This window comes from Bubalus bubalis, chromosome X, assembly GCF_019923935.1.
Source record: "Bubalus bubalis isolate 160015118507 breed Murrah chromosome X, NDDB_SH_1, whole genome shotgun sequence".
Taxonomy (NCBI): Eukaryota; Metazoa; Chordata; class Mammalia; order Artiodactyla; family Bovidae; genus Bubalus; species Bubalus bubalis.
This window is the reverse complement of record NC_059181.1, coordinates 18,452,565-18,479,009: the sequence shown is the minus strand read 5'-3', so window position 1 is coordinate 18,479,009 and position 26,445 is coordinate 18,452,565. Positions and strand designations below refer to the sequence as shown.

Genomic DNA, 26,445 nt, shown 5'->3' with positions numbered 1-26,445 from the left:
TCACAGGCTGCATCTCTGGGTGGGCTGGCACACTGGTGGAGGGGTTCTGACAGGCAATGTGTTGGTCACATTGGCACTTTGGAGAGAAAACTGGGGAGGTGCTGGGCAGTGTGGACTGAGATGGGACAGGAAGTAGCTGGGAGAGTTGCCAGTCTCAGGGCTCTGTGCTTGATGACTAATTGGCCAGGCACCAGGAACTTCTAGTAGCTCTTGGAAAGGGGCAGATGGGCCCACCTCATGCACGCTCTTTGAGTTGGGCCGCTGTAGACTGGGTTGGCAGCAGAACTGACAGAAGAGCCAAGTTTCCTTTCAAAGAAAACTCTTTTGTGTGTTATGGAAAGCAAAATGCCAGGAGTCCGCATTCGACTATCTGTATCAATAGCTAGGCTTAGGATGAAGAGATAAGAAAGTTAAGCTGAGAAGGCATTAAATACATTTATATACATACATATATATATATATATATATGCAGATGTATATAGTCAGAACATCATCATGTGTGTCTATAAATCACATATATACATTTGTGTATATATACGTGTACATTCAGCAGGCTTATCTTCCTAATTAATTTTTTAAGAAAATTTTAATTTTAGAATAGTTTTAGATTTATAGAAAAATAGTGAAGATAATACAGAGTTTCCACATATCTCACTGCCAGTTTCCTCTGTTACTAGCATCTTACATGAATATAGTAAGTTTATCATAATTAGTGAACTAATGTTGCCATTAATTAAAGTCCATCCTCTTTTCAGATTTCCTGAGTTTTTACCTAGTCCTTTTTCTTGTCCTGGATCTTGTCCAGGAGACCACATTACATTTGCTTGCCCTGGTCTCCCTAGGCTCCCCTTGGCTGTGACAGTTTCTCAGACTTGCCTTGTTTTTGGTAACCTTGGCAGTTTTACAGAATTTTGTAGGATGAACTCAAGTTGGCATTTGTCTGATGTTTTTCTCGTGATTTGACTGAAATGATGGATTTGGGGGGAGATCCACCTAGGTGGAGTGCCATTCTCATCCCATCAGCCTACATGACTTTTCACTGGTGATGTTGACCTTGGTCTCCCAGCTGAGGGAATGTTTAGCAGTTCTCTCCACTGCAGAGCTGGTCTGTTTTTTCTCCTTTTCCCCATCAACCCTTTGGGAAGAAGTCACTGTACATGCCTTGCTTTTCACGAGTGGGAAGTTGAGCTCATCTGCTTCAGGGTGGAGTATCTACATTAATTATTTGGAATTCTTCTGCAGAGATGATTTGTCTTGTCCCTCCCATCCTAATTAGGTTTTGATAAGGGGATTTCTTATCTGTCCTCTAAATTCAAAATGCTAATTCTGTGGCACATGCATCATACTTGCCATTTTCAGGCAAGTGACATTTCCCACATGTGTTTTCTTGCCTGATACATAAGCAGATCTATGCCTTATTTACTCAAGCAGATTGCAGGTTTCTTGAGGACTGGGACAGCATCTTATTCAAAGCCCTTTACTACTGTAGGTAGTTAATAAATACTGAATAAATGATTTTTGAATGAGCTCAATTTAAAAATTAACCATAGTTAATAACTGAAACCAGTTATCAGAATCTCCATACATGAAAACTGTAGTAAGATGAGGATACTATTGAAGTGAGCTTGAATTTGTAATAGTTGCTCATAGGGTACTTCCTGTGTGCCAGGCACTTTTCTAAGCAGTTTACATATATTACCTACTTAATCTGCCAGATAACCCTGTATCATTGTGCTATTATACCCATTTTATAGATAAGGAAACTGAGGTGAACACAGTCTAAATAAGTTGCTCAAGATCACACAATTAGGAAGTGGCTCAGCTGCATATTTGATCTTAGATGCTCTGGCTATAGAGTTGTGAACTCTTAAGCACTAGGCTCTGAAGTCATCACAATGATAATTAAAATGGTATCTCATTTAGGCAAAAAACAAGATTTCTATTTAAACGCTTTATTCCTATCTGTTAGGATACTCCCGGTGACATGGCTGGCAGAAGTCTTGCTGTATTTTTCCTAAGGGGAGTGTTTCTATAAAGGCATGGCTGCTGCTCCTTCTTCAGATTTTGTCTTTTTTTAATGAGTAATTTGTGTGTTTTACAACTATTTTATTTCTTTAAAATACAGGCACTCTCATGATGGGCATTTCATATACAAACCATATCTTAGACATCTCTCACTCCCAAATCATGTCATCTATTGAAAGATAGTGGGTTTTTTATTTTCTCTCTGACGTTTTTAACCAGAAGTGGTTGCCGAGTCCTGCCAAATAAACGCTCCTTGAGTGTGTTGCTTGTCCCAGTGGTCACACCTGCGGGTCTGAGGAGGCAGCCTAGATTCCTGCGGCAACGTAGGCGAGGGAGGAGGACTTTTCTCGAAGCCACCCAAGCCATGAATCGGCCCTGGCTTCCTGAACCACAAACAAATGGGAGCTTTGTTCTCCCCGTTGCTCATTTGGTCCCAAGTATGACTCAGGGTTAGGCTGGGTCCTTCAGGCTCCGTGCCTTTGGCTGTTGGAAGGAAGTGGGAGGGCTGCAGGGCAGTTCTGGGACCTTTTCAAACTGGAAAGAGGAGGCTGCCTACATGATGGGAGAAGAGGTATTTCTTTCTTTTTTTTTTTTCTTCTTTTTTTCTATTTTCTTTTAGAGATGGAATAAGTTCCCTTAACTTGTATCTTACCTATACTATTCTCTAACAAGCTTTGTGATGAGTTTGCATTAGTAGGTTAAAATGAAGTGTTTGCTAGCTAGGATCCCCTGTGGAGGTGGGAGGGGGGGTTGCTGTGAATGGGTTAAGGAACAACCTATAATGTGGAGGATTATTTTCTACAATCAGATGTGACACTGGAACTATTTAGCTGTTTTAACCACCCCCCACCACTTTGGTCAATTTGGCCATTAATTTTTACAGATGTTTCTAATTTCTCTGTGTCTGGGGTTTTCCTGTGCTCATACTGCAGAGAGTAATTTGGATGGGCAGTCTGCACAAGCAGTAACTGTTACACCATGTCACCAAGATGTTTAGCAATTACAGATGTTTGTGTGGTAAACAAATGAGCTTGCTCTTCAGGTTAGCTTAGGAGAGAAGACCACGTCCACACAGAGTGAGCCAGCCATGGGGCATTTCACTCTGGGGTGGGTGGCATGGACATTGGCGTTTTCCTGGTGAATGAAGAAGCTGTGAGTAGTGACTTCTGGGTGCTGTTGAATTGCTTTTTATTGAGGTAAAGATCTTTGGCTGATTTTGTAGTACTGGACATTTCTATTTGTTTGCTCATATACAGGGTAAAATAGAGACACTAAATTATTTTATTTTCTAAGAGTTTGCAAGTAGTACGTAGTCTGGTTTCTCTCTGTGAGTTGTTCATATTTGTCTACCTAAAAGCAGAAGTCTGTCATTTTCCAAACGCAAAATAAAATTCCCTAAATAAGCCACAGGACAAGTAAGGCTTCCAATGTGTCATATGTCTTCCATATTCCTGTTTCTTGTTGCAAAAAAAAATTTTAAGGGACAAGTTGATGGTATCTATAAAATATATCCCTCTATGTCTTTTTCTGTCAGCTCTAACATAATATTTTCACAATTACATAAAAAGGAAAATAGCCATTAATTTTGGCTATAAAATTTAATTTTGGCTATAATTTGGCTATAAAAAAGAAAACACCATTTTAACACACTATTTTAAGAGTAGGAGGACTTCTTGAAAATTTTTTTGAATGATCTGTTACTTGCCTGGAAGGACATGAGTACAGGCAGCAGTTGGTTAGAATAAAAAATGTATTCATCTGCAATGGCTTGAAAGAATTTTCCTATTGAAAGATATCTTAAATTTGCTGATTATTCTTATCACTGGATGTCACTGATCTGAGTTGTGAAAAGTAAAAATCAGAATTAGGTATTTATATGCAAAATTCAGATGGTGACTCTTCATTTGGGAAATGAGTAAAAGCTTGATGAAGCATAAGTTGGAAAAGTCATGGTGATGGCCTCTCTGGCTCCATCAGATGAGGGCCTGGAGATGGGCCCCTTAAAGGTTAGTGACCTGTACACTACTCTTTGCACTGCTGAGTGCCTCCCAAATCCTTTGCTTACTTGTTTCTCAAAATGGAAATAGCTCTGTTATTCCTCTGCTTATAGAAGCTCTTTGCCATAATTATTATAATAATAACAACTCAAAGTTAAAGAATATGAAGAAACAAATAGAAATTGTCCTTAATTCTATAATCCAGGGATAACCATAGTCAACATTTTATATGCATCTTCTAGACTTTTATCTGATCCTGAATGTGCATGTAGCACACGTCACTCTTCATACAATAATGAGGTCATATTAAATGTCACCAGTTTTTAAAACTTAATATGAGTTCTCCTTTTCTGTCAGAGAGCTGTGTGATCATTCATTGTCAAGATGCACCACCATCTATTGAACCATTCCTGTGTGATAACCATTTAGGTTGCTTCCAGATTTTTGCTATTAAAAATAACATTTTGTATATGCATCATTGTACCTTCTCTGATTATTTCCTTTGACTGAATTTTTAAAAGAGGAACTTCCAGATTATACTGTGACTTCATTCTGGTTGTTTTTGTTTTAAATGAAAATAACCCAAGTAAGTATATGATTTTAAAAAATTCCAACAGAACAAAACCAAGACTGTCTCAATTCCACACTTTACTTCCCAGTGGAAATCCCCCATAAGAGCTTTCTGTGTACCCTTCTAAAAGTATAAAATCTCTTCATTGTGGTAAAATATATATAACACGACACCACTTTATTCCTTTTTGAATGTACAGTTCAGCAGTGTTAAATACATTCACATTGCTATACAACCATCATCACCATCTATCTCCAAAACTTTTACGTCTTCCCAAACTGAAAACTTTGTGCTTATTAAATGCTAACTCCCAATTCCCCCTCCACTTAGCAGTTACCTTTCTACTTTCTTTCTTTTTCTTTGACTACTCATGTGAATGGAGTTATAAAATATTTGTCCATTTGTGGTTTATTTCACTTAGCATAATGTCTTCAAGGTTCATCCATGTGCCTGAATTTCCTTCCTCTTTAAGGCCAAATAATGCTCCATTGTATCGGTAAACCACAGTTGGTTTAACTATCCTTCTGTTGCTTCCCTAGTGGCTCAGAGGGTAAAGAACCTGCCTGCAATGCAGGAGACCCATGTTCGATCCCTGGGTCGGGAAGATCCCCTGGAGAAGGAAATGGCAAGCCACTCCAGTGTTCTTGCCTGGAGAATCCCATGGACAGAGGAGCCTGGCAGGCTACAGTCCATGGGTCACACAGAGTCGGACATGACTGAAGCGACTTAGCACGCGTGCACACACACACACACATACACACACCCTTCCACTGATAAACAGGTTGTTTCCCTCTTTTTACTACTGTGAATAATGCTACAATGAAGACTGCCATACTGATCCCTACTGTCAGTGTTTTGGGGATATATCCCCAGGAGTAGAATCACCGAATCATCTAGTAATTCCCTTTTTAATATTAGAGGGAACCTCCATACCGTTTTCCACAGTGACTGCAGCATTTTACATTCCAACCAGCAATGCACAAGAGTTTCAGTCTCTCCATTTGCTTGCCAACACTTGTGATTTTCTGTTTGTTTTTCTTTTTTAATAATAGCCATACCTATTGGGTATGAAGTAGTGTCTCATTGTGGTTGGGATTGGTGTTTAACGTGTGTTCGTGTTGCCTATCACTAAAAGGAAAGGGTATTATTCTTCTCATCTTAGAATGATGAGTTGAGAAAAAAGTCTTCTGAGAATCCCTATGAACTAGCAGATCAGGTACATGATCCCAAGAGATTGTAAAATTGCTTCAAGGAAGAATTAGTTCCCCCTGTTCCTGTGGCTCCTGCAGAACAGATGAGCAGAGAGTTTTGGTGGTTGCTGAGCTTCAGAGGTTTAAGGGTGACAGGTTTATGAAGAGTGGATTCAAAGCCATTCTTTTGAGAAAAGATGAATTTCTCTTTTGTGCTATTTTAATTCTGTCTAAAAATTTTTATTGGAGTATAGTTTTTTTACAGTGTTGTGTCTCTGCTGTAAAGCAAAGTGAATCAGCCGTATGTGTGTATATACATATACATATATACATACATATATATATATATATATATCGCCTCTCTTTTTTTGGATTTCCTTACCATTTATGTCACCACAGAGCATTAAGTCGAGTTCCCTGTGCTCTACAGTAGGTTCTCGTTAGTTGTCTGTTTTATGTATAGTAGTATATATATGTCAATCCCAATTCATCCCACTCCTCCTCCCCCCCCCATACTATTTTAATTCTAAATGATAGTACTTGTTTCATCTTATGTTGTGGGGAAAGCAGTTTTATGATTGAGTTTTCTCTCTTCACGTTCTGCTCTGGAATTCCTTGGGGACAAGAGATGAAAGTCCTTCCTTTCGCACATCATTTGCCAACATTTGCTTCATTTGCTTCAGTGGACATTCTTCAGTGGGGTGGGCTGAGGTATCTGTAAGTATTTCATCATGCCCTGTTGTGTTCATGTATTAACAATTATTTCATAATATTTATAGTCCTAGAGTTTGCAGATACTTTTGGTTCCTGAACTTCAAGGTTTTAAAATTTTCTGTGTGGCCGTTAAAATGATCATGCTTCAGTACCTAGCTTGTCTTTTTCTCTCAGAGATTCTCACTAGTTGTTAAATGATGTTCTAAGCAACTAGATTTCAGTGAGATGTATTAAGTGTAATGCTCTCTGAAAGGGCTTCCCTGGTGGCTCGGATAGTAAAGAATCCTCCTGCAATGCAGGAGACCTGGGTTTGATCCCTGGGTTGGGAAAATCCCCTAGAGAAGGAAATGGCTACCCACTCCAGTATTCTTGTCTGGGAAATCCCATGGATAGAGAAGCCTGGTGGGCTACCGTCCATGGGGTCACAAAGAGTTGGACACGACTGAGCAACTAACACTTTCGCTCTGGAGGCTTCTCTGGTGGCTCAGACAGTAAAGAATCTGCCTGCAATGGAGAAGACCCAGGTTCAATCCCTGGGTGCGGAAGATCCCCTGGAAAAGGGAACGGCTAACCACTCCAGTATTCTTGCAACTTTAAAACAACCCATTCAGCTTACTTTGCATGGCGGTCTGTCTTTGCTTACATATAAAGAATTTAGATCACAGAGATCATTCAGTTAGTCAACAAGCTGTTTTGTAGTTTTCTGTGGCATTCAAGGCCATTTAAAAGGTGTGAGATGAAGAAAAAAAAGTATGAGATGACAGCCTTATTCTCAACTCAGGCTCTTCATGTCGGAGGCCAGATCCTAAATAAATACATAACCATAAATGCTCCAGAAACCATGGAAGCATAATTATAATAACCCCTACTTATACCTCTAATAGCGATGTCTCTCTCTCTAAACTTGGGCTACAAAATGAACAATTTACAAATTAAGAGTTTTCCAGTATTGACTTAAAAGCCAGTTCTTCATCAAAGGACCATGGTTAAGTCATTTCACAAATGGCCTGTGACTCAGGAGTGTCACCCCAATTAAACTCATCCTTGAATTTTTAGGAAGAAAATAAGCAATATTTGGAAAATTGAAAACAGATATTTGGGGGTCTCTATCATTTAGAAGCTATATTTCTGTTTTGATCATTTAAGCTGAGGCTGTTAGAAGTGATAAAGATGGATTTACTGCCTCATTTTCTTTTTCTTCTTTCACTTACTAAGCATTTTCACCCGCCAGTGATTTTAATATGTTTTGCTCCATTTGTTTTGGTAGCATCTGCTCAGTCTGTTCTTTTTATTTTGATTTCTTCGTTGGATTTCTCATTTTTTCTCTTCACCAGAGGCAGCTTTTCTGAAACTTCTTGGGTACCTTTTCTAGACTGTTAAGAAAAATTGATAAGATATAAAATGTCAAGACTTTAGATCCTAGAATTGTTCAAATATGTCCTCTTGGGACAGTGCCTAGCACTGTCTAGTTACTGCATTGGGAGAGCTGGATACAGTTTATGTCTTATATGTCTCAATTTTAGATTTAGTTTCTTTTGCTTCAAACCCCAGTATCCTCTCTGCATTCAGGTGTTGTTAGTAGCAGAGAAAGTAAACTTGCTCAGGATTTAGAATTCTATTTTTTCAAGTGATGTGAATACAGATACTGCTATTTTTGACTCAGAAGAGGCCGAAATGTTACAAAGATGGTAACTCTGTGCCCATGCATGGGTGTAATCTGCCTAAGCAATGCATGTCATGTTGTTGATTTGCAGCATAGAGGTGAGCAGAGCATAATTAATTCTTACAGTGCTTACAGTCAAGTGTTATAGGATCACTGACATTTTGGTGTAATTTTTGCATTCATTGCCCAAGAGCTCAAACAATTCCAGGTTTTTCTGACTAGAGCCTTCAGTCTTAGGTCATTAGGCAGGAGAGGAGAAAAGTGGTCCAGGTAAGAGAGGAAAAGGGGTCTTGAGAAAATTCATGAGAAACCAAAAGACATACAGCTGGGTCAGGGAGACATCACAGTACTAAAGTGGTTTAATAGGGCCACAGAGCAGTATGTTTGTGCGAAGCCCAAGCCTGACATTAGTCTAAAAATTCTGTGTGAAATGAAGACCTAACATGGGTTGATGATCTTGTCATGAAACTGAATGACTAGAAAGAGGAAGGGGTACTCTAAGAGGCGATGACAGAAAGCAGTGAATGAAGATAGTCAGGAAACTGGAACTCAGGGGATGATTTGGGAGTGTGGAGTAGTGTCAGTCTTTGTGGCAAAGAGAGAAGGATAAACAGAGTTGAAGAATTATGTTGGGGTTAATGGTTGACCATTCTCTGGTCCCATTGATGGATGAAAAAAAGGGAGTCCCCTTTAATTTGAGACATGGTGGCTAGCTTGGAAATAAGAGAGAAGTAGCTTCCCAGGTGGTGCTCGTGGTAAAGAACCCACCTGCCAATGCAGGAGATGTAAGAGATGTGGGATTGATCCCTGGGTGGGGAAGATCCCCTGGAGAAGGGCATGGCAACCCACTCCAGTATTCTTGCCTGGAGAATCCCATGGACAGAGGAGCCTGACAGGCTGTAGTCCATAGGGTCACAAACAGTCAGACATGACTAAAGCAACTTCGCGTGCATGCACAGCCAACAGTGAGCACTGATCATTCTTCCTTGTCCTATGATGGGAACGGTGTGGAAATCTTCCCCTGAAAGTCCCTGTAGAATTGGATAGATGCTCATCTGAAGACCACCTGTCTGAAAGAGATGAAGTATAATAACTTGGGAGTAGGGAATAGTTTATAAACTCCAGAAGTGCCATCACTGGCCTCTGTCCACCTTTGTCAACATCCTCCGTGAATCTGTATTGTTTTTTTCTGTGCCAAGCCTATAGCGAGTCTTTGTGGAAGGCACAAAGAGGAATTGCTGCTCTCGGGAACTCAAACGTGGAGAGCACTGAAATGAACGTTCTCCATTGTAACAGAAAAGGACAAGGGATTTCTAAAGACCAGAAAATGCATCCGTTGGGTATTTTGCTGTGCACATTGTCTTCCCCACACCCTCATAAAAAAACAAGATATGCCTTTAGAAAATAACGTATAACTGCAAAAAGTGCCGTTTAAGAAAGCACATGATTAAAGTAGGTGATTTCATGGTTTTTTTCCTTCTTTTTAAAATATTTATTCATTTTTAATTGAAGGATAATTGCTTTACAATATTGTGTTGGTTTCTACCATACATCAACATGAATCAGCCGTAAGTATACATATGTCCCCTCCCTCTTGAACCTCCCTCCCACCCCATCTCACCCCTCTAAGTTGTCACAGAGCACTTGTTTAAGCTCCCCAAGTCACAGAGCAAATTCTCACTGGCTATCTATTTCACGTATGGTGGTGTATGTGTTTCCATGCTACTCTCTGCATTTGTCTCACCCTCTCCTTCTCTCTCTGTGTCCATAAGTCTGTTCTCTATGTCTGCGTCTCCATTGCTGCCCTGCAAATAGATTCATCAGTACCATTTTCTGGATTCCATATATATGTGTTAATATGTGATATTTGCTTTTCTCTTTCCAACTTATTTCATCATATAATAGACTCTAGGTTCATCTACCTCCTTAGAACTGACTCAAATCCATTCCTTTTTATGGCTGAGTACTTTGTCAACAAAGGTCAATCTAGTCAAGGTTATGGTTTTTCCAGTAGTCATGTATGGATGTGAGAGTTGGACTATAAAAAAAGATGAACACAGAAGAATTGATGCTTTTGAACTGTGGTGTTGGAGAAGACTCTTGGGAGTCCCTTGGACTGCAAGGAGATCCAACCAGTCCATCCTAAAGGAGATCAGTCCTGGGTGTTCATTGCAAGGACTGATGTTGAAGCTGAAACTCCAATACTTTGGCTACCTGATGTGAAGAACTGACTCATTTGAAAAGACCCTGATGCTGGGAAAGATTGAGGGCAGGAGGAGAAGGGACGACAGAGGATGAGATGGTTGGATGGCATCACCGACTCGATGGACATGGGTTTGGGTGGACTCTGGGAGTTCATGATGGACAGGGAGGCCTGGCGTGCTGCAGTTCATGGGGTCACAAAGAGTAGGACACGACTGAGCTACTAAACTGGACTGAACTGAATATTCTGTTGTATACCACAGCTTCTTTATCCATTCATCTGGTTGATGTACATCTAAGTTGCTTCCATGTCCTAGCTATTGTAAATTGTGCTGCAGTGAACATTGGGGTACATGTGTCTTTTTCGACTGTGGTTTTCTCAGGGTATATGCCCAGTACTAGGATTGTTGGGTCATATGTTAGTTTTATTCCTAGTTTTTTTTTTAAAAGAATCTCCATACTGTCCTCTTTAGTGGCTGTGTCAGTTTACATTCCCACAAACAGTATAAGAGGGTTCCCTTTTCTCCACACCTTCTCCAGCATGTATTGTTTGTACATTTTTTGATGATGGTCATTCTGACCAGTGTGAGGTGATATCTCATTGTAGTTTTTATTTGCATTTCTCTAATAATGAGCAGTGTTGAGTGCATCTTTTCATGTGTTTATTAGCCATTTGTATGTCTTTGGAGAAGTGTCTGTTTAGGTCTTCTGCTCACTTTTTGATGGGTTATTTGTTTTGTCTGATATTGAGTTGCATGAGCTGCTGGTATATTTTGGAGATTAATCATTTGTCAGTGGTTTCATTTGTTATTATTTTCTCCCATTCTGAGGGTTGTCTTATCACATTGTTTATAGATTCATTTCCTGTGCAAAAGCTTTAAAGTTTAATTAGGTTCCATTTGTTGATTTTGGGCTTTATTTCCATTACTCTGGGAGGTGAGTCATAGAGGACCTTGCTGTGATTTATGTCATATGATGTTCTGCCTGTGTTTTTCTCTAAGAATTTTATAGCTTCTGGTCTTACATTTAGGTCTTTAATCCATTTTGAGTTTATCTCTGTGTATGGTGTTAGGAAGTGTTCTAATTTCATTCTTTTACATGTAACTGTCCAGTTTTCCCAGCACCACTTATTGAAGAGACCATCTTTTCTCCATTGTATATTCTTGTCTCCTTTGTCAAAGATAAGGTGCCCATAGGTGTATGGGTTTATCTCTTGGCTTTCTATCTTGTTCCATTGGTCTGTATTTCTGTTTTTGTGCCAGTTCCATATTGTCTTGATGACCGTAGCTTTGTAGTGTAGTCTGAAGTCAGGATGGTTGATTCTTCCCGCTCCATTCTTCTTGCTCATTATTGCTTTGGCTATTCAGGGTCTTTTGTGTTCCCATACGAATTGTGAAATTTTTTGTTCTATGAAAAATGCCATTGATAATTTGATAGGGATTGCATTGAACGTGCAGATTGCTTTTGGTAGTATAGTCATTTTCACAGTGACTATACTATATTGACTCTTCCGACCTAGGAACATGGAATATCTCTCCATCTGTTTATGTCATCTTTGATTTTTTTTCATCAGTGTCTTATAGGTTTCGGTATACAGCTCTTTTGTCTCCTCGTGAGTGTTAGTTGCTCAGTCCTGTCTGACTCTTTGTGACTCCATGGACTGTGGTCTGCCAGGCTCCTCTGTTCATGGGATTCTCCAGGCAAGAATACTGGAGTGGGCAACTATTCCCTTCTGTGGGGGATCTTCCTGACCCAGGGATTGAACCTGGGACTCTTGTATTTTAGGTGGATTCCTTACCATCTGAACCACCAGGGTGGCTTAGGTAGATTTATTCCTAGGTATTTTATTCTTTATGTTGCAGTAACAAATGGGATTAATTCCTTAATTTCTCTTTCTTATTTTTCATTGCTATACATTCCTATATATTCCTAGTGTATAGGAACGCAAATGATTTCTGTGTATTGATTTTGTATCCTGCAACTTTACTAAATTCACTGATCAGCTCTAGTAATTTTCTGATAATATCTGTAGGGTTTTCTATGTATAGTATCATGTTATCTGCAAACAGTGAGAGTTTTACTTCTTCTTTTCAAATCTGAATTCATTTTATTTCTTTTTCGTTTCCAATTGCCATGGCTAGGACTTCCAAAACTATGTTGAATAATAGTGGTAAGAGTGGGCTCCTTTGTCTTATTCCTGATCTTAGAGGAAATGCTTTTAGTTTTTTACCATTGAGAATAGTGTTTGCTGTGGGTTTATCATATATGGCATTTATTATGTTGAAGTAGGTTCCTTCTATGTCCATTTTAAAGAGTTTTTTAATCATAAATGGGGTGCTGAATTTTGTCAAAGCTTTTTCTGCATCTGAGATTATTGTATGGTTTTTATCTTTCAATTTGTTAATATGGTGTATCACATTGATTGATTTGCATATATAGAGGAATCCTGCATCTCCAGGGTAAACCCAATTTGATCATGGTGTATGATATTTTTAATGTGTTTTTGGATTCTGTTAGCTAGAATTTTGTTGAGTATTTTTACATCTATGTTCATCAGTGATATTGGCCTGTAGTTTTCTTTTTGTGTGATGTCCTTATCTGATTTTGGTATCAGGGTAATGGTGGCCTCGTAGAATTGAGTTTAAAAGTGTTCCTTCCTCGGCAGTTTTTTGGAAGAGTTTGAGAAGGATAGGCATTAGCTCGTCTCTAAACATTTGACAGATTTCACCTGTGAAGCCATCTGGTGCTGGGTGTTTGTGATTTGGGAGATTTTTGATCAGTTTCAGTGCTTCTCATTGGCTTGTTCATATTTTCTGCTTCTTCCTGGTTCAGTCTTAGAAGGTTGAACTTTTCTAAGAATCTGTCCATTTCTTCCAGGTTGTCATTTTGTTGGCATATGCAGTTGCTCGTAATAATCTCATACAATCCTTTATATTTCTATGTTGTTTGTTGTAACCTCTCCTTTTTCATTTATAATTTTGTTGATTTGATTCCTCTCCCTTTTTCCTTGATGAGTCTGGCTAATAGTTTGTCAATTTTATCTTCTCAAAGAACCAACTTTTAGTTTTATTAATCTTTATTATTGTTTCCTTCATTTCTTTTTCATTTATTTCTGCTCTGATCTTTACAATTTCTTTCCTTCTACTAACTTTCGGGGGTTTTGTTTTTTTTTTCCATTTGTTTTAGGTGTAAAGTTAGATTGTCTGTTCAATGTTTTTCTTGTTTCTTGAGGTAAGATTGTATTGCTATAAACTTCCCTCCTAGAACTGCTTTTGCTACATCCCATAAGTTTTGAGTCATTGTGTTTTCATTGTCATTTGTTTCTAGGAATTTTTTGATTACCGTTTTTATTTCTTCAGTAACGTGTTGGTTATTTAGAAATGTATTGTTTAATCTCTATGTGTTTGTGTTTTTTTTTTCCTATAGTTTTTTTCTTGTAGTTGATATCTAGTCTCATGGCATTGTGGTCAGAAAAGATGCTTGATATGATTTCAGTTTTCTTATATTTACTGAGGCTTGCTTTGTGACACAATGACAGATGTGGTCTATCTTGGAGAATGTTCCAGGTACACTAGAGAAGAAAGTGTATTCTTCCGCATTTGGATGGAAAGTCCTGAAGGTATCGATTAGGTTCATCTAGTCTAATGTGTCATTTAAGGCTTCTGTTTACTTATTAATTTTCTGTTTTGATGATCTGTCCATTGGTGTTACTGGGATGTTAACGTCCCCTACTATTACCGTGTTACTGTCAATTTCCCTTTTATGTCTGTTAGTGTTGGCCTTATGTATTGAGGTGCTCTTATGTTGGATGCATAAATATTTAAGATTGTTATATTTTCTTCTTGGATTGATCCCTTGATCATTATGTAGTGTCCTTCCTTATCTCATCTAATATTCTTTATCTTAAGGTCTATTTTGTCTGATATAAGAATTGCTACTTTGGCTTACTTTTGATTTCCATTTGCATGGAATATCTTTTTCCATCCTCTCACCTTCATTCCATATGTGTCTCTGGGTTTGAAATGAGTTCTCTTATAGACAGCATATATATGGGTCTTGTTTTTGTATCCATTCAGCCAGTCTGTGTCTTTTGGTTGGAGCATTTAATCAATTTACATTTAAAGGAATTATTGATATATGTGTTCCTATTGGCATTTTCTTAATTGTTTTCGGTTTGTTTTTGTAGGTCTTTTCCTTCTTTGTGTTTCCTGCCTATAGAAATCCCTTCAACACTTGTTGTAAAGCTGGTTTGCTGGTGCTAAATTCTCTTAACTTTTGCTTGTCTGTAAAGCTTTTGATTCCTCCATCAATTTTGAATGAGATTCTTTCTGGGTAGAGTAATCTTGGTTGTAGATTTTTCCCTTTCAGGACTTTAAATATGTCCTGCCATTCCCTTCTGGCCTGCAGGGTTTCTGCTGAAAGATCAGATGTTAATCATATGTGGTTTCTCCTCTGTGTTGCTTGTTGCTTTTCCCTTGCTGCTTTTAGTATTCTTTCTTTGTGTTTAATCTTTGTTCATTTGATTAGTATGTGTCTTGGCATGTTTCTCTTTGGCTTTATCCTGTATTGGAATCTGTGTGCTTCTTGGACTTGATTGACTATTTCTTTTCCCAGGTTAGGGAAGTTTTCAACTATAATCATTTCAAAAATTTTCTCATACGCTTGCTTTTTCTGTTCTTCTTCTGGGACCCCTATAATTTGAATGTTGGTGTGTTTAATTTCCAAGAGTTCTCTGAGACTATCCTGATTTCTTTTCATTCTTTTTCCTTTATTCTTCTCTTCAGCAGTTATTTTCACCATTCTTATTTTCCAGCTCATGTATCCATTCTTCTGTCTCAGTTACTTTGCTATTGATTCCTTCCTGAGTGTTTTTAATTTCAGTAATCGTGTTGTTTGTCTATGTTTGTTTATTCTTAATTTCTTCTAGGTCCTTGTTAAATGTGTTAATTGATTCTTGCATTTTCTCCGTTCTATTTTTGAGGTTTTGAATCATCTTTACTATCATTACTCTGAATTCTTTTTCAGGTAATTTACCTGTTTTCTCTTCATTTATTGGGTTTTGTGAGTTTTTACCTTGTTCCTTCATTTGCACAAAATTTCTCTGTCTTTTCATTTTTTTCTAACTTACTGTGTTTGAGGTCTCCTTTTCCCAGGCTTTAGGGTCATATAACTTCTTCCTTTTGATTTTTGCCCTTGGTGGGTGAGGGTGATCCAATGATTTGTGTCGGTTTCACGTTGGGAGGGACTTGTGCCTGCATTCTGGTGGGAGGAGGAAAGTTTTTTTTTCCCCCTCTGGTGGGCAGTACTATATAAGGCACTATGTTTTGAGGTGGCTGTGGGAAGCCTATCTGCTGATATTTGGGTTTGTGTTTTTGTCTTGCCTGTTGTTTGGTTGAGGCATCCTGCACTGGGTGTTGCCAGCAGTTGGGTGATGCCTGGTCTTGGATACAGGTGGAGGCCTTAGTGGGAGTTCTCACTAATTAATACAACCTAGAAAAACATCTATTTCTGCTTTATTGACTATGCCAAAGCCTTTGACTGTGTGGATCACAATAAACTGTGGAAAATTCTAAAAGAGATGGGAATACCGGACCACCTGACTTGCCTCTTGAGAAACCTATATGCAGGTCAGGAAGCAACAGTTAGAACTGGACATGGAACAACAGACTGGTTCCAAATAGGAAAAGGAGTAGGTCAAGGCTGTATATTGGCACCCTGCTTATTTAACTTATATGCAGAGTACATCATGAGAAACGCTGGACTGGAAGAAGCACAAGCTGGAATCAAGATTGCCGGGAGAAATATCAATAACCTCAGATATGCAGATGACACCACCCTTATGGCAGAAAGCAAAGAACTAAAGAACCTCCTGATGAAAGTGAAAGAGGAGAGTGAAAAAGTTGGCTTAAAGCTCAACATTCAGAAAACTAAGATCATGGCATCTGGTCCTATCACTTCATGGGACATAGATGGGGAAACAGTGGAAACAGTGTCAGACTTTATTTTTCTGGGCTCCAAAATCACTGCAGATGGTGATTGCAGCCATGAAATTAAAAGACGTTTACTCCTTGGAAGGAAAGTTATGACCAACCTAGATAGCGTATTGAAAAGCAGAGACATTACTTTGCCAACAAAGGTCCGTCTAATCAAGGCTATGGTTTTTCCAGTGGTCATGTATGGATGTGAGAGTTGGACTTTGAAGAAAGCTGAGTGCCGAAGAATTGATGCTTTTGAACTGTGGTGTTGGAGAAGACTCTTGAGAGTCCCTTGAACTGCAAGGAGATCCAACCAGTCCATCCTAAAGGAGATCAGTCCTGGGTGTTATTTGGAAGGAATGATGCTAAAGCTGAAACTCCAATAATTTGGCCACCTCATGCGAAGAGTTGACTCATTGGAAAAGACTCTGATGCTGGGAGGGATTGGGGCAGGAGGAGAAGGGGACGACAGAGAATGAGATGGCTGGATGGCATCACTGACTCAATGGACATGAGTTTGGGTGAACTCCAGGAGTTGGTGATGGACAGGGAGGCCTGGCGTGCTGCGGTTCATGGGGTTGCAAAGAGTCGGACACGACTGAGCGACTGAACTGAACTGAACTGACTGAGGATCAGAAGTTCTCTGAAAGTCTAGTGTCCTGGACTCAGTGCTCCCATTCCAATGGCTCAGGCCTGATCTGTGACCAGGGAACCGAGATTCCACAACCTGTTTGTTATGGCATTAAGGGGATTAAAGCAAACACACAAAAATAAAAAAAGAAACTATAATCAAAAAACAAACTCCAGACAAATGGTAAATACAAGATCAGACAAGTAATACCAAAATCAAAGGAACATACACACACACAAGAAAAACTAAAACAGTACAAAGCAAAAAGAGTACAAGAGTGACCTGGTGAGTGAAGGAAACCAAAAATGATATTGACCAATTAAAAAAAAAAAACTAACTAAAACTCAAACTGGAATACAATACCAAAGCAGAGTGCCAACTGGGGAATAAAGGAAACAAAACAAAACAAAGTAACAAACATGGTTAAATAAAGAAAAAAAAGGACAAAAATAGAAAAAATAGAAAAACAAAGTTAAATAGGAGTATATTAAAACGGTTTGTATATTAACCTTAAAGAATAGTTAAAGAATAACTACAGCAGGAAAAGAACAGTAAGAAAAATATTTAAAAAAGAAAAAACCCCATAGAACTACAGAAAGCTAATGTAGAAGTAGATTAAAGAGGTATATAAAGGAAATAAAAAGTGTGAGTTTTTTTAAAGTTCTCAAAACTTTAGATAAACTTAATAATAATAGTAATAAAATCAACAGTGACAGAGAAAAAAGAAGAAAAACAGAACAAGTCAAAATATCAGAATAATAATAAATGTTTTTCTTGGACCTCAGCTGTCAGCATCCTTTCCCTCTCTGTGAGTCATAGTCCACCTCTGCCTCCCTAGAAGGCCATCCAGTACTGGGCTGGTCTGTGGACCTGCTGTCAGGACAGCTCAGACTCTAATCTGGCCCTATTTGCTGCATGTTCTTGCCTCCAGTGTCCACAGCTGCCAGAGCGAGAAGGCATTTTCTTTTGTGGAAACTTTCATTGTCCTTTTGTATATTCCATAGACACAGAGTCTGCCTAGTTGATCATGTGGATTTAATTTGCATCTTGTCCAGCTGGTGGAAAAGTTTTTGATCCTCTTCCTTTACCACACTGCCCCTGGAGTTCAATTGTGTTTTTATCTCCACTTCTGCGTGTGGGTCATCCACAGGAGTTTGCTCCTGAGGCTGCCCTAGAGGACTTGGGTCTGCCCCAGTGAGGACCAGGTGTGGCGGTATTGCAGCTGCTTGGATCACAGGGGCCCTGGGAGCATCAGGTACTCAGGGGAGCTGGTGACCATGGGCATAGGAGATATGGCATTATTAAGGTTTTTTCTCCCCTCTGGCAGCTCTGCCCTAGTGAGGATCAAGCATGGAGTTAGCATGGCTGCTTGGATCTCAGGGACCCTGGCAGCGCCAAGTGTGCAGGGATGCCAGTGGCTTCAGGTACAGGAGTTCTGGCACTATTAGAGTCTTTATCTAGCTTCTGGCAGCTAGCCTTACAAAGGCCTCCCTGCCTGGCTGTTCCTTCTCTGTTGCTTGCAGCAGTCAGTTCAGTCACTCAGTTGTGTCTGACTCTTTGCAACCACATGAACCACAGCACAGCAGGCTTCCCTGTTCATCACCATCTCCTGGAGCTTGCTCAAACTCATGTCCATTGAGTCGGTGATGCCATCCAACCATCTTATCCTCTGTCGTCCCCTTCTCCTCCCGCCTTCACTCTTTCCCAGCCTCAGGGTCTTTTCTAAGGAGTCAATTCTTCGCATCAGGTGGCCAAAGTACTGGAATTTCAGCTTCAGCATCAGTCCTTCCAATGAATATTCAGGACTGATTTCCTTCAGGATGGACTGGTTGGATCTCCTTGCAGTCCAAGGGACTCTCAAGAGTCTTCTCCAATACCACAGTTCAAAAGCATCAATTCTTCGGCACTCAGCTTTCTTCAAAGTCCAACTCTCACATCAATACATGACCACAGGAAAAACCATAGCCTTGACTAGACGGACCTTTGTTGGCAAAGTAATGTCTCTGCTTTTCAATACGCTATCTAGGTTGGTCATAACTTTCCTTCCAAGGAGTAAGCGTCTTTTAATTTCATGGCTGCAATCACCATCTGCAGTGATTTTGGAGCCCAGAAAAATAAAGTCTGACACTGTTTCCACTGTTTCCCCATCTATGTCCCATGAAGTGATAGGACCAGATGCCATGATCTTAGTTTTCTGAATGTTGAGCTTTAAGCCAACTTTTTCACTCTCCTCTTTCACTTTCATCAAGAGGCTCTTTAGTTCTTTGCTTTCTGCCATAAGGGTGGTGTCATCTGCATATCTGAGGTTATTGATATTTCTCCCGGCAATCTTGATTCCAGCTTGTGCTTCTTCCAGTCCAGCGTTTCTCATGATGTACTCTGCATATAAGTTAAATAAGCAGGGTGCCAATATACAGCCTTGACCTACTCCTTTTCCTATTTGGAACCAGTCTGTTGTTCCATGTCCAGTTCTAACTGTTGCTTCCTGACCTGCATATAGGTTTCTCAAGAGGCAAGTCAGGTGGTCTGGTATTCCCATCTCTTTCAGAATTTTCCACAGTTTATTGTGATCCACACAGTCAAAGGCTTTGGCATAGTCAATAAAGCAGAATAGATGTTTTTCTGGAACTCTCTTGCTTTCTATATTGGTCATAACTTTTCTTCCAAGGACCAAGCGTCTTTTAATTTCCTGGCTGCAGTCACAATCTGCAGTGATTTTAGAGCCCTAGAAAATAAATTCTCTCACTTTTTCCATTGTTTCCCCATCTATTTGCCATGAAGTGATGGGACCGGATGCCATGATCTTAGTTTTCTGAATGTTGAGTTTTAAGCCAACTTTTTCACTCTCCTCTTTCACTTTCATCAAGAGGCTCTTTAGTTTGCTTTCTGCCATAAGAGTGGTGTCATTTGCATATCTGAAGTTATTGATATTTCTACCAGTAGTCTTGATTTCAGCTTGTGCTTCATTCAGCCTGGCATGTCACATCATGCACTCTGCATATAAGTTAAATAAGCAGGGTGACAATATACAACCTTGACATACTCCTTTCCAAATTTGGAACCAGTCTTTTTTTCCATGTCCAGTTCTAACTGTTGCTTCTTGACCTGCATACAGATTTCTCAGGAGGCAGGTAAGGTGGTCTGGTATTCCCGTCTCTTTAAGAATTTCCTGCAGTTTGCTGTGATCCACACAGTCAAAGGCTTTGGCATAGTCAGTAAAGCAGAAGTAGATGTTTTTCTGCAACTCTCTTGCTTTTTTGATGATCCAGCGGATGTTGACACTTTGATCTCTGGTTCCTCTGCCTTTTTAAAATCCAGCTTGAATATCTGGAAGTTCATGGTTCATGTACCGTTGAAGCCTGGGTTGGAGGATTTTGAGCATTACTTTGCTAGCATGTGAGATGAGTGCAAATGTGCAGTAGTTTGAACATCCTTTGGCATTACCTTTCTTTGGGATTGGAATGAAAACTGACCTCTTCCAGTCCTGTGGCCACTGCTGTGTTTTCCAAACTTGCTGGTGTATTGCGTGCAGCACTTTCACAGCATCATCTTTTAGAATTTGAAATAGCTCAACTGGAATTCCGTCATGTCCACTAGCTTTGTTCGTAGACTTAAGAGAAGTGTTTTTCCTCGTGACACTGTTGTGACACTACAGTTTGAATGAATGAATGAATAAAAATGGCAGGTAAGCACAGAGTGAATTGAACTTTTGCTCTAACGGACCAGAAATTTTTCTACAAAAAGGTTTCTCTTAAAAGTGTATTTATTCCATCTGTCCACACCCCAAACTTGAATCTCATCTAAAAAAAAAGTCAGGCTTGGTTTTTGAAAGGTAGCAAAATCAAAGTATGTTCACATTACGTGAAGACAGTTGGTAAATAGTTGAGAAAAGAAGATAGCTGTGAAATCTGTGTGATTTTAAGGGTTTGATATACTTAAGTCAGTGGTTCTAAGATCAGGGGGAAAACAACCAAACCTCAAAATCTGGGAACCAGAGTTCAGTCACATTTTGTTTTTCTACCATTTGTGAAACTATTTGTAATAATTACTTTGGTTTGTGTTTAAAAAGAGTTTTTGCTTATGAAGAACTGATAGAAAACTGAGAGCAATTAAGCTGTGGACCCTGTGCAAATAGGTCACACCCCTTAAACCAGTGCTTCTTCAAATACTGGGAAGTGAGAACTTGATAAGGAATCATTCATTAAAAACAGTTACACAGTTAATTCAACTCTTTTCAATCCCATTCCCGTGTATAAATAGGAATTCATGGGTTTAATTAGAGGAGCAAGAAATATATTTTTTACATTGAAAACATTTGATAAAATGACTTGATACTTTTCATGAAACAACATTAATTGAAAATGACTTTAGATCATCCACTTAGTCACTGATGGATAACTATAAGTAAAGTGTGATGATAAATGGCCAGGGATGCTCTGTATGGGTGGTATCTTGTGAGTTACCATCATGACTCATTTTACATCTGTTCTTAGCATCCTTACTAATGACTTGGAAAAGGAAATATAATGACACACTCATGGAAGCTGCATGTGATTTCTAGTTAGGATGTGTTGCAAACCAAGTCAGACTTTAAGAAAGGCATCAGTAATGTGAAAGGTAGGCCATTCTTTCTACCTATGTTAGTGTGTGCTATTTTCTTAAAACTTTTACTCTAAAAGTAATCACTGGTTTGTAGAAACACTGGATAGTATAAAAATATATAGCCAATGGGAATTTCCCATATGACTCAGGGATCTCAAACCAGGGCTCTGTAACAACTTAGAGGAGTGGGATGAGGAGGAAGGTGGGAGGGAGGTTCAAGAGGGAGGGGACACATGTATACTGGTTCATGTTGATATGTGTCAGAAACCAATACAATTCTGTAAAGCGATTATCCTTGAATTGAAAAAATTTTAAAAATATAAAAGAAAGTAAAAAGCATTATAATTTAATCACCCTGGGGTCCACACTGTTGACATTATTTTGTATTTGCTTTCACTCCTTTTGCCATGCATTTTTAACTGGTTGAGATCATACCACATGCATAATTTTTTTTCACACACATGATTGTGTATCTTTTCCACTCAGTATTATATATGATTTCCCATGTCATTGCAAACTTTCAGTAGACATCTCTCTAGAAGGCTATGGAATGTTCAGCTTTGAGGCTCTAGTTACCTAGAAGACCTGGGAGATCTGGAATTGGATGGTTGCATTGATTCCTGTCAATATTGTATTTAAATCTCCCATATTATAGCTAAAAACACAACACTGTCTTGAAAACAGAGATAAAAATAACAGAGGAAAGCTGTTTTGCCTTGAGGGATGGGCTGTGTAGCAGTAGGCATTCCACAAATGTTTGCTGAATTTAATGTACTACCTATAGGATCCAAACTGAATACCATTTGTCCCTTCCTTCCTGGTCTTGAAAGAAGCCTTTAAGAGCAGCATTTGGCAGTAAAGCCTGGCCCCTTCCAGGAAGAGGCCTGTGAATCCATCTTTTCATGTGTAAGTATCTGTCAGCAATATCCACTAGCATATTTGGAAATCTGTACCACATGAGTTTATGGTCTCATTCAGCCACTGTTTCTTCACTGCCTTGGGAGGAGTATCAGTTTGGCCTGGCAATTTCAGATTTCTTCATCCATTATTGAATGGTTGCCAAGCTTTGTGAAAGATGGCTTGGGGTGATTTTCAGTGGTGGTGTGTTTACTCCTGAGTATCAAAATGCTCAATAAAAGGCTTTCTGTTCTCTGACAACAGGCCGTTTTCCCTAGACACATGCCTTGTTGTTTTTCCATCGTTAACAGTAGATAACAGTTTGGGAGCAGCCAGAAGCAGTTGGCATGGGCTCGAACTTGGGGGGCTTCTGGCCACTCACTGTTGGGCACCACCTTAACCGAAGCCTTATTGACCTGAATGCTCTGTGGTTTGTCGGCTCTGGTCCTTGTGGTTTCTCCTGTTTGTTCTGTCTGCCTTTCCTTATAGGCAGTGACTATATGGTGATGGCTGTTGCCCTTCTTCCTTGATCTTTTTTCAGAATGATCGCTTTCCTCTGAGCCTGTCTCTGCTGTGTGACTATCTTCTATAAGTTGTTCATGCTCTCCAGTCCCCAAGCAGAGGAGCGGGACAGTTAACCTGCTGTTTTTCAAAGCTGTTGTAATTGAAACAGTCTTCCTTTGTAACTAGATTCATGAAGAGGCATTATGATGATTGATTTTTTTATTTGGTAAAATTCAATAACAGTAATAATGGTTATATACTTTACATATATTTTTCCATTTAATCTTCCTAGAAAATCTATGAGGTACCTATTATCTCCATTTCAGACAAAGCAACTGAGGTTAAGTAAGTTGCCCAGGATCACATAGTTGGTAAGTCTGATCTTAGAGGGGATTCCTATTAATACTAATTCACTTTTAACCACCAGATGCTGTCATGAAAGGGAAAACAGGTTGATTTGTTCCATTCTTACATCCCTTGTACCTAGAAAGTGCATCTTACAGAGGACTTCCCCATAAATCTAAATTTTTTTTATTGTTAATATTTTTTTAAATTTTTTAGCCATGCTGCCCAGCATGTGGAATCTTAGTTCCCTGACCATGGATTGAATGTACACTCCCTGAATTGGAAGCATGGAGTCTTAACCACTGGACTGCCAGAGAAGCCCCAAAATCTAAATGTTTTGGATGGATGTTGAATTTATTGTGGACTGAAGTAAATTACAAAATATTTCGTACCTCCAGTGTGCAAGACACATCACAGAATACAAAGATTACCACAATACAGCCCTTGCCTTCCTGTCTTGCTTATAGTCTCAGTCTGTTAAACAGATACATACATCAGTGGCCATAATTACAAGGCAGAGAGTAGTGAATGCTATTCTAGAGATTCAAAGCAAGTTCAGTAGGAATAGGAAGAAGAGAGAATTCCAACAGTTGGCATCTAGGATATTTTTATGGAAGGCACAGAATTTGGGTTCACCCCTCATTGTTAAATATCTTTTTTTGTTGTTAATATCTTAATAACTAGTTATTAAACTACTCTGAGTTTAATTGGATCTCTTTTTGAGGACCTCCATTCTTGGAGCACCTTGGGGTCATCTTTCTAAGTATTCAGCTCTACATCTAGAAAATGTAAGCAATGTGTACCTGACCTCTGGATGTGCTTAAAAGTCCCTGTTTTGCATAAGTATGTGATGTGAACTCATTCTTTCTAATAAAATATAAAGGTAGTGTCATTGAGTCTTTAAGCTTTGGTGCAGTTTTCTCTTCTGTTCTTCTGTAAAATCGGGGAGCCTAGTTGATTCCAAAAAGGAGTAAGTGTTATTCTTTGGGAATCTGTGGAGCAGCTGATGAACATAAGGAATGAGTCCTACAGGATTTAAGCCAGAGCTAGTAATATTTACATTAGCCAGATTTAGAGATTGTCTTTATGGAGACAGTTGGGTTATCTTTCAGAGAAGTGGAAAGAGTCTTTACTGGAAGACTGAGGTGAATTTCTGGATAAAGATGGGTTTGTTCTGTAACTCACCTCACTACATGCTGTCTGCACCCCTAATGATTTTGCGGTTGAATATTAAATAGCAGGATATCACAGCCTCATGAGCAATTTTTTTGCCGTTCTAGTCAGTATTCCTTCATAGAGAGAGGCTGGTAGAGAAAGAGCAGTATACCCTAAGCCTTTGTAAAAATTGTAATAAAATATACATAACATAAAACTTACCATTTTAACCATTGTTAAGCGTACAGTTCAGTGACATTAAGTACATTCACATTTTTACACAACTATCACTATCATCTGTCTGTCTCCAGACCTCCTTTCACCTTGCGAAACCAAAACTCTGTACCCAGCAAGTCTCCATTCTTCCTGCCCCGCCCCTGGTGGTCACCACGCTACTTTTGTGTCTCTGTGATTTCTACTATTTTAGGTGTCTCATATGAGAGGGATCATCTAGTATTTATCCTTTTGTGATTGGCTTCTTTCACTTAATGTAATGTCTTCACGGTTCATCCATGCTGTACCATATGTCAGAATTTCCTTTTTTTTTCAAGGCTGGATAATCTTTCATTGTATGCCCTAGCCTTGTAAGTAGCAATTTTACTTGAAAACCAAGCAACAAAACATTGCTCCAAGTATTACCTCTTTTCTTTCTTTTCTTTGATGGGGTGGGGGTGGGGATTTTGAAATGTTTATTTTAGAAATACGTAAAACTAAAATGAGTACTCCAACAGCTTACAGAGAAGAAACAAGAAGCTACATGTTTATAGATTCACGTTTGCATGAATATTCTTACCATGATTCTAGGACCCAGAATACCTAGAATAGAGGACATTACATTTTGATTTGAAAAATACATAATTAAAAAATTTTACATGTACAAAATATGACTAATATCACTTTTAGAACAAAAGCAAGCTGCTTCTAGCTTGTCAGAGTTAAAGGAAACCAGTAGTGCTCATACTGATTGGTTATTAGATCTTTATGCCAGCAATATAAATACATTACAGAGCTTCCAAATGTTTTTAAGGAACTGCCTGAGAAATTAAAAGTGTGTCCTGAAGTACATAGTGAGACCTTATTGGTGACACTGAAAATCAGGTATCAGTTGGTCACAGTTTTCATGATGATGCCCCCAAATATAGGTCAGCTTTCTAAACCAGCTCAGCCTGCTTTGTCATTTATTATGGACTTCATAGCCTATTAACAAGCTTAGCATAGCTTATTAACTTATTGTGACTGAAACTGTTTCATTTCCTTTCCTTCCTCTGAAGGACAGAAAAGCTTGTCCTTGGGGGAAAGAAATTTCCCATTTTTGTCTCTATCTTAAGACATTTTTGGAGACATACTTGACTAAACTGTTTACTTGAAATTTGTTAGATTAGAAAGATGTTTTTTCATATGTGTCAAGAGCTTATATATTTTTATGTATTTTTTTAATCTTTTCAAATGGTAGATGGGTTGATGTTTTAACAGTAAGCTAACTGTTCAAAACTATCACAGGCCTACTATTTTTTCACTGATGTCACCACACCAGCATCAGAGACTTGAGAAACATATCCACTGTGGTTCTTCTCATTGGGATAGATTTTCCACCATGCTCCTCTGAGCCTCTGTTTCCAGGTTTTTTGCCTCTCTAGTGAGGGTCTGAATTTAACGTTCTTCTTACACCATTGGCACTCAACATCTCTGTCGAATACATACATGTTGACTTAAGAACATAACAGAGTTTGGGTGTTTTCCCATCTGTATACACACCAATTCAGTCGCTGATTTATCCCCGTCATGACTGTGGAGTATAAACATGTTGTCAGTCTATGTGTTTCTCCAACCTCTCTTCTGCATCCTTAGTTTCACTGCCTCAGTTGGATCATTGTGGCAACCTCCTAAAGATCTCCTTGACTTTCACGTGCTCTTTCTTCTTCATTCCTCCCAGTGCCACCAGATCACTGGTCTTAAAGTCACAAATGTAATCAG

General features: G+C 39.0%; 1 protein-coding gene across 5 annotated transcripts in view; it reads left to right on the top strand.

Moving 5' to 3' along the window:
- SH3KBP1 (SH3 domain containing kinase binding protein 1) overlaps nucleotides 1-26,445 on the top strand; it is a 336,343-nt gene that overhangs the window by 200,114 nt on the left and 109,784 nt on the right. The window contains exon 1 of one of the 5 annotated variants that reach the window (XM_025276223.3): nucleotides 2,477-2,596. The exons of the other annotated variants lie outside the window; for them this stretch is intronic. Within the exon in view, the coding sequence (XP_025132008.1) occupies nucleotides 2,582-2,596 (15 nt within the window). The 5' untranslated portion in view covers nucleotides 2,477-2,581. Of the gene's footprint in view, nucleotides 1-2,476; nucleotides 2,597-26,445 lie in introns of those variants that run through there. 5 annotated transcript variants of the gene reach the window in all.